This window comes from Benincasa hispida, chromosome 6, assembly GCF_027475165.1.
Source record: "Benincasa hispida cultivar pf3 chromosome 6, pf3_genome.v1.1, whole genome shotgun sequence".
NCBI lineage: Eukaryota > Viridiplantae > Streptophyta > Magnoliopsida > Cucurbitales > Cucurbitaceae > Benincasa > Benincasa hispida.
This window is the reverse complement of record NC_143483.1, coordinates 4906471-4915474: the sequence shown is the minus strand read 5'-3', so window position 1 is coordinate 4915474 and position 9004 is coordinate 4906471. Positions and strand designations below refer to the sequence as shown.

The 9004-nt window shown below is 34.6% G+C and overlaps 1 protein-coding gene and 1 pseudogene across 1 annotated transcript; both read left to right on the top strand.

Moving 5' to 3' along the window:
• Nucleotides 1-1272: 1272 nt before the first annotated feature.
• Nucleotides 1273-2342, top strand: LOC150035369 (uncharacterized; annotated as a pseudogene).
• A 699-nt stretch (nucleotides 2343-3041) lies between these two features.
• LOC120080546 (Thioredoxin superfamily protein) lies at nucleotides 3042-8002 on the top strand. Its single transcript, XM_039035241.2, has 5 exons — nucleotides 3042-3421; nucleotides 5488-5851; nucleotides 6222-6365; nucleotides 6472-6677; nucleotides 7548-8002. Exons 2-5 carry the CDS (start codon nucleotides 5604-5606, stop codon nucleotides 7712-7714), a joined length of 765 nt encoding a protein of 254 aa, XP_038891169.1. The 5' UTR covers nucleotides 3042-3421; nucleotides 5488-5603; the 3' UTR covers nucleotides 7715-8002.
• The last annotated feature ends 1002 nt before the right edge of the window (nucleotides 8003-9004 follow it).

Sequence of the window (9004 nt, the reverse complement as noted above, 5' to 3'; positions counted from 1 at the left end):
CTAATATGCCCGTTTTACATCCTGATCCATCGTTGTTGAGAAAACCTAGTAGACCGAAAAGTTCACGTTATCAAAACGAGATGGATTGGACAGAACCAGCCACTCGACAACGATGTGAATTTTGTAACCAGTTAGGACATAATCGAAAGAAGTGTCCTTCGTTACTAAGACGGGCTCTAGATTATTCTTCTAATTAAGTTGTACATTATTCTTCTAATTAAGTTGTACATTATTCTTTTAATTAAGTTGCACATTATTCTTCTAATTGAGAAACAAATATTTTTTTAATTGAGAAATAATTTTTTTTTAAATCATGGCTTTAAACCCAGAATCTGTTGATCCTGATATTTTGTACGACCAGTCTATTCATCGATCATCTGTTGTATGACGAGATCGTACTACTGGAGAAATATCTTGCAGGCGTCGAGAGGCAATTCTCCAGCGCACTATCTCGCTCCACCCTCGAATACTACTGCTACTACGCACATTTGGACTCTATGGGGTTGCTAGATTAGGATTTATTCAGTTGGACTGGCATCGATCACAACCTTGGTCGAGAGATGGAGGCCGAGACGCATACATTTCATATGTCTGTTGGAGAGTGCACTATCACTCTACAAGAATAAAAGTGTTGTTGGGGTTACCTGTTGACGGTGAGCTGATCACCGGAGTGATGTACGATGACTGGTTAGAAGTTTGTCAACTGTACCTCGGTGCGACCCCACCTGCCGACAAGATTAAAGGATCGAGGTTAAGATTAATATAGGTAGGAATATAATTTTCTGAGCTTACAGATGATGCAAACGAGGAAACCGTCATAAGATATGCGCGAGCATATATACTACAAATGATGGGTGGAAGTCTGTTTTCAGATAAATCAAGTCATTTTGTTCACTTGATGTTCCTGCCACTGTTAGCTAACCTCCATGATGCAGGGCGGTATTCGTGGGGTAGAGCATGCTTGGTATGGTTGTATAGACAACTATGTAAAGCAACAAGACCTGAGGTTCGAGAGATAGCGGGCCTCTCATACTTTTGCAATTATGGGCTTGGGAGCGATTTCCAACAATGACTCCATAGCTACAACATGTTAATGACGCTCAGTTAGTTGGACGAGCCTACGGTTCTCGATATGTTGTTTTAATTCAATTTAATTTTTATATCACTAATCTAGTTAATTTAAATTCTAAATTATCAATTTAAAAATTTAGGTGGAGAGACAAATTTTGTGTGACTAGGACAACCACACATGTAGCCAACCAGTATAGATACATGTTTGATCTACTTCAACCTGAACAGTTACATTACACTAAACCTAATTGATTGTTTTATACACATTTTTATTGTATTTGTCTTTAATATTCTCTAATTAATATTTTGTGTTTCAGGTTATTTGGGAGCCGTACAAAATTATTATACATACTTTGCCTAATTTTTGTACGAATGGTCAAAACATATGGCGGATGATGAGTCCTCTCATATGTTTTCACATTGGTGAGTGGCATCTTCCTGACAGAGTGATGAGACAATTCGGTTTTCAGCAGGATGTTCCATCGTCTTGTAATACTGAATCTGTATTGCATGATATTGACCTAAGGACTGGAGATTGGTTCGAAAAAGTTACACATTTGATAGTGTGATGACACTATCGTGCAAGGTTTATTGCAGTGGGAGTTTCTCTTGAACAGTTTGACACAGATGTCACTCTAAAATATATTCATTGGTATAATAATATCACAAGGCGCTACGTCACTCATCCGGGAGCAGCTGTGAGTCATCTGGTAAATGAATGAATATTATCTAATTATTTTTAATTTTAATTTATTTTAAATATTGTCTAATTGTTTTATAATCACAGAGATCGAATAACAGTAGATTCTGTGAGGTTGCAAATGATTCGAACCAGGTTCTTGCTATATGTAGTGACAACCAAAGCTAGCTATATGGAGAAAATTCATTATATGTATGATATACCTATTGTTCCTCCACTAGCTCTTAGACGTAGATGACCTGTTCGGGAAGAGGATGAGTTTGATGAGATTGCACATAATATGGAAAAGTTGCCCCCTATGATGCAGACGCAGAGTCAAACTGATTATGTTAGTTCGATGATGATGATGCCAACATTTGGTTCAGGACATTATGACTCAGAGGCTGGTCCTTCGTCTTCATACGTGCATGGACATGGTTGGGGTCGTGGAGAGCATAATGAATATTTATATTATGAAGCACTTGCAGAGGTACCAGAGCAACATCAAGAAGAACCCGAGCAACCTCAAGTTCGAAGTCGACGACGACAACTAGCTCGAAATCGACGACGTCTGCCTTGTGGGACACATTGATTTTTGTAATTATTTTTATATAAATGAGATATTTAATTTACATTCTTTTATTTTTATGAGATATTATTTTTTTAATTTATTCTTTTTAGAGTTTAAATAAATTAATAAAATATTTTTAGAAATTGTTTTTATAAAATGGAAAATTAAAAAAAAAGGAAGAAAGGAAGAAGAAGGATAATGTGTAATAATTAGAAAAGAAAAAAAAGAAAAATTTGTACGGATGACCCAAAAATTGAAGTGTACTCTCGCTCTCTATCAAAATCTCGCTATCTCGCTCTCTCTCTTTTATTTTTACAGATTATTTTTTTAAATTTATTCTTTTTAGAGTTTAAATAAAATAATAAAATATTTTTAGAAATTGTTTTTATAAAATAAAAAATTAAAAAAAAGAAAGGAAGAAAGAAAGAAAAAGGTCAATGTGTAATAATTAAAAAAGAAAAAAAAAAATTTGTACGGATGACCCAAAAATTGAAGTGTACTCTCGCTCTCTATCAAAATCTCGCCATCTCTCTCGTTCTCAATCAAAATCTCGCTCTCGATCTCGTTCTCTCTCAAAATAATAATGGAAACCTTGGAAAAGCGAAACGACAAGGTCGAGGGTTCAAAATTCGATTAGTACTTATTTAAAAAAAAACAATATTTTTACAAATAGTGAATAATTTTTGAAAGGATAATATTTTTAATTTTTCCTTTTTTTACATCGATATTATTCAAGTTCAACAAATTAATCTTCTTCTTCTTTCCCTTTTCCCCTCACTCACAGCCACAAGCAGCGCGACCGTCCCCACGAAACCTTTACCACCGCTTCGAGCGACGGCCACTCTCCTTCACGGCCAGATCTGTGACGGAGACACGATTCCGACAGCGAGATTCGATCCACGAGCAGCGTTTTCCAGCAGGCAACGCGAACACGTTGTGACAATATAAAGACCCACGAACCAGCGTCAGTTTCATTTCGTTGTGAGCTTTGGACATTGAACCGCGTTTTGTACGGCCTCAAATTGGTTTACCCACAACTTGTTTCAGATCTGCAAGTTTGGACATTTTCGAACACCAACAAGCAAGTTTGGTTAGATTCGGTAAGGATTGTAGCTCCTCTACCCTTTCAAATTTGATTCAACCGTTCTAATTATATTTTGAACATTTGGATGCTTCTATTGTGTTTGGTTCAGTTTTGTTCGAATAAGGGTTGGTAAGTATTAGAACTATTTCAGACTATTAAAGTATGTTAGATTAGTTTATAACTTGAGGGTAACAGTTTTGGACTAATTTAGTGTAATCGATTAAGGTTTATCATGGATGTTGGGTAAGAATTTTCCTCTTGAACACTCCCTCAATTTCATCAAGGTTTTCAAATTGAGTTCTAATCTCCAAATTTTGTCTTAATTGTTTAGGCTTCTAGGAAGTTGAAGATGATAATTGTTCAAGGAAGTGGATTATCGGATTAAGAACTGTTTTGAATGTTTGAAAATATGTTTTTATGTGTTCTTAAAAAAAGTATGTTTTATGTGATTTAAGAATTGACTGAAATTATTTTGCATGTTTTGATGGATTTTGCTAAAAGAAAGTATGTGATTATTTTGAAAGATTGTTGGAAGTGTTTTGATTGATTTTGAAGTGAAAGTGTTTTTGTTTTGATTTTGTTACGTTTGAATATTATCCAAAGGTTTAAATGATTTGATTTGATGCATTCTTCTGCTGAAATTGCTATTCGTAACTATGTGTTTTATTTCAATGTTTTTGAATGATTCGATGGGGCTATTTGGACATGCCAAATTCTTGATTTGAGAATTGTATGCTTATAGTTGTAGTAGCCAGAATTGAAATTGAGGGCAAGTTATGGACTAAAAATTATTTGTGAGAAGGCACATCTGTAGTTTGACATTCATTTGAAATAATGATTCATGTGTGTGTTGCACTCACATGGCCTTGCACCTAAGTAATTGAATGTTCTGGCCAATTTTTAATCTAATTAATGGACATCTTTGAATGAATGAATGATTGGTGTTACCAACAGTAACCACATATGTTTGAGCTACTTCAACCATGCATCTTTCACACTGTTAAATGAAAGTGTTTGATTAAAAGGTAAGAAGCACGGATACTTTAATTTGGCTAGTGTGTCTGTGTCCGACATGTGTCAGACACTTGGACACTTCATCATCACTTGTTACACTTGTTAGTGCAATAGAGATGTTAGACACTAGTTGTACAAAGTCAAAATAGAACCAAGAATTGGTAGACATCTATCAAACTCTTCTTACGTATACTAAGTCAACATATGTATGACAAGAATAATAATATTTGAGAGCGAAATATATCGAATTAATTTTTTAAGCATAGCAATAAATAAACTCATTAACTTTAAATTTCCTTCTTGTTTAAAAATGATTTATATGTTAAAAAATGTATGTTGTAATAAATGTGTCCTTGGCCTGTCCGTATCCTAAATTTTATAAAAATGACGTGTTGTCGTGCCAGTGTCTTGTCGTATCCGTGTCTCGTATCTGTATTCATGCTTCTTAGATTAAAAGTATAGACCGACTGAAAGTTTGTCTGATCAAAAGTATTAACCAATTGAAAGTTTGGTATTTGAAAGTATTGAAAGCTTTGTAATTGGCATTGAAAGTTTTACCGGAAGTCTTTTCGAAGTTTCGTTCTGTTGAAAGTTATTCAAACATCTTGGTTTATTGAAAGGCTATTTGAAAGTTTTAATTTAAAATGTTTGGTTTTGAAAGCTTATTTGATTGAAATATTTGGTTTTGAATGTATAGTTTGTAACAAATTTTTAATTGGAAGAGTTTTGCGATGACTTGTATTTTTGTTTGCAAAAGTTTTGAAAGAAAATAAATTTCAAAGCTTGATTTGGTCTGAATTTTTATACATACGAACAGAGGTTGGAGGGTTTGAATTTCACAATTAAAAGTTCAAGGGTGGGATTGAAACAATCACTATAGTCTAGCGGTAGTTCTTTCAGTTTTTGTTACATTTTCTTTAATATTATATTCTTGGTTTTAGTATTTAAGATTTTTATGGTACTTAGTAGTAGGGTTGATTAATGTTGATTTTACATTTTCGATTCGTAAAAAAATGTTGATTTTACATTCAATTCTTTTTTATCATTTCCTTGAATTATATTTTGCAGGACTTGCTACATGTTACCAAGAAGTTTAAAATAAACCTCTTGCAAAGTCATACACTTGATCCTCATATCGAGTATATTCTGCACAAAAGCGCGTGCCTTGTAGAACTCACTAAACAATGGGTGATTACCACTTCGTGTATAAGGATGTTGAAGGAGCCTCCACTCAGTGGGATGACATTCAGAGAAAGCTGGGAAACCTACCTCCGAAGCCTGCTCCATTCAAGCCACCAGCATTCACACCTGCCCAAGATGAGGCATCCGTCCCCAAAGACAAGTCTTGGATAGACCAGAAGAATGAAGAGGAGCTTGAGGAGCTTGAGGATAACCTAGATCTTGATGATGACAACTTCCTCCAAGAGTATAGGTTGGTTTTCTATTGGTTAGTTATGCTTCATGTTTGGTTGTCGCTTTTCTGTAGTTTTACTTTTATTCATCGTTGGGGAATTAAAGAAGTAATTAAATAAGTAGGAACTTAGATCAATTGATGCAGAATTGGTCAATCTGGTGGCCAGGAGGAAATCAAATGACATTAATTAATTTATTAAGTGAAGGTAATCTAAATTTTTCTTCTCTATTTAACAAGTTCGATATTTTTTTTCTTTAATTAGATTTTCACCATCTTGTCTATTAGTTAATTAATTACCTGATCTTTCCTCTTCATCCAATTTCTTACTTGAAGCTATACCCTTTGGGATTCTCTGACAAAAGAATTACAAAATCTCTGAATTTGATAGGAAGAAGAGGTTGGAAGAGATCAGAGAAGCAGCTAAAATCTCTAAATTTGGATCAGTAAATGCAATATCAGGATCGGATTTTGTGCGAGAAGTTTCACAGGCTCCATCTGATGTTTGGGTTGTCGTTATTCTCTACAAAGAAGGGTACCATCCATATCCAATGCCCTGAATGATTATGTTCTCTATATTCTGTTATTTACTCTCTGGTGTGTTAATATCATTGTTATGTTATATTATGATCTTATGATAGAATCCAGGAATGTGATGTGTTGATGAATTGTTTGCAAGAACTTGCCGCAAGATATCCAGCTACAAAATTTGTTAAAATAATATCCACAGATTGCATTCCCAACTACCCAGATTGTAATCTTCCTACCTTGTTAGTTTACAACAATGGTGCAGTGAAAGCAAATTACGTGGGCCTTCGAAGTTTCGGCAGAAGATGCACGCCAGAAGGTACACAGTTGTATAAAACTAAAAATGCCTCATTTGCTTTAGTTTGTGTCGTCTGCAACTTCATATCTAGTTAGTATAATAGTGTTAATGTTCAACAGTCAACATTCATATTTGGTTAGATATTTGAAGTTTTGTTATCATTTTCCAACTTTTTGTGATGTCAATGATTTTATAATGGTTACGCTTTGCATTTGAAATTGTGTTAAATGGCTGAGTTCTCCGCCATCAAGTTCTGTTGGTTCTGTGATCCTATGAAGTTGAATTTATGAGCTCCCTTGGCGTTTGCGATGAGGGCAGGATTTTGTAGTAGGCTTATTTCTTTGCTATAGTGTGTAGAATGTCTTGAGAGAAATGGTAGATTATTTAGGGAGGTTGAGAGATCACGAGAAAAAGGTTTGAGCTTTGGGAGGTTGCTAGGTTTAATGCGTCCATGGGTGTTTGTAACCTAACATTTTTGTGATTATGAGCTTGGTTTGATTCTTTTCAATTAGTTTGTGGGTGGATTCCTTTTTTCGTATGTCCCAATATATCTGTTCATTTCTCTCGATGAAAGTGCAATTTCTTACCAAAGATAAAACAAAACCAAACTTGGGTTGTTGGCTGTGTGAATTTTGCAAAGGGAACCTTTACAAACTTTGCTTGTGAAGTGATTAATGACTCTAACCTCTAAAATCCCATCTTCAGTACCGTAAACACAAATTATTTTATTTGCCAAATACACTGGATACTTCCAGTTGGAAAATTTCTGAAACAATTTATCCCAGATTTTACTACGTTGTTGACCATATTTGTGTTTTAAGCTATTGATATCCTGTAAATGATTATGTAATTTTTGTTCAACTAACAAATATTTCTTTGTTGTGGTTCTAGGTGTTGCCTTAGTTCTTTGTCAAGCAGATCCAGTGCTTAATGATGGTCAGTCTGGAAATGATGATGGATCAAGAAAATCGGTGCTTGAAGGTGTATGCAGAAAGATAATTGAGAGAGTGGTGAGAGATCACGAAGATGGGAATGACGACGGGTATTCGAGTGATTAGTTTTTGAATCATTTGCCGCTGCCTTTTCTAACGCCCTGTTTTTAAGTTGGAGGTTGAAAAGTAATGTTTGGTTATAATTTGTGGTCTTACGCAATGTGCATGTGCATTCCTGTTTCTATCAGACGTTGTGTTATCTAATGACTGCTTATGTGATGTATTGAAGTCAAGTTTTGGAGGTTCAACGATTTTGGTATGTAGGCAATAGGCATCCCCTATGTGCTTTGCTGGAAACTTCAGGACCAGACCTGAGGATTTAATGAAAAATAGTTGTGTATTGTGTTTTTACTATTTTTGAAAAGTTTATATTTCAAATTCAGCCCTTCCGGTTTGAACTTTTGAGTAAGGGAGAATTTAATTTCTATAGTTTTTAATTGGAGCTTAGTTTCTATGGTTTGATAAAATATTCATAAATAGTTTTTATTGTAGATATTATTTACGAAAGTTTGATCACACCATGTAGACTATTTTTATGGTTTTGATAAAATCATAAAGATTAAATTCTAAAACCATAAAGTTTAAAAATTTAAGAGATTATTTGGTAGAGTGTGAAAATAGAAATTTGAAAACAATGGATTAAATGAAAATAGTATTGTATTTCATATTCTAGAAAAAACTCTTTGAATACAACGCACTTGTTTTATTTCCTGTAAATCAGAGTAGATGTTGACTAGTTTGGAGACCAGGAGCGATCTGATCAAATAAGGGTGGAATAGACTGAAAAATCCGAACCCTAATTATTTTAAGTAATGTGATGTCCTCTAATAAGCTAAATGATACCATGTCTCAGGAAGGATAGAAGATGGAAGCAAGAAGAAATAAGCTCTTGGGTAGCTAAGTATAAAAGTAGGACAAAATTCGGCTAGGCTAAAGAAGGTCATGCTTGATGATGGAATGCATAATAAGCATATGAATGAGAGCATGCCATCTAATGAGGTGTAGAGGTAATATAAGCAAGAAGTTTGAATTCATTGGGTTGGTTTGGACAGACTACTTAGGCTATTTTTATAATTCCAATGGCATTCGAAAGCTCTGTGTATCTGTTTGCTGTGGCTGGGTTGCTGGAAGGAAAACTCACTGGAATAAGGTCGGAGGGGCAAAATAAAGACGAAGGGTTCATTTCTTGGGTGAATTTAGGCCATCAGTGAAGAATTGAAGCTCCAGGACGAATTACGAAGCATTTTGAGCTAAAAATTTGAGGTAATATTGTTAACTCAGTTATAAACAACTTTGTAGAATGAACTTTTTAAGATGAGGCCTGGAAATCGAGTTATATAATTTTGAAGGTTGAAT

What these genes read in the sequence shown, in the direction of transcription:
- LOC120080546 (XM_039035241.2), top strand. Translation starts at nt 5,604, where the DNA reads ATGGGTGATTACCACTTCGTGTATAAGGATGTTGAAGGAGCCTCCACT. An exon ending in GTTATTCTCTACAAAGAAGG is followed by an intron (nt 6,366 to 6,471) that starts GTACCATCCATA and finishes ATCTTATGATAG; the next exon opens with AATCCAGGAATGTGATGTGT. An exon ending in CAGAAGATGCACGCCAGAAG is followed by an intron (nt 6,678 to 7,547) that starts GTACACAGTTGT and finishes TTGTGGTTCTAG; the next exon opens with GTGTTGCCTTAGTTCTTTGT.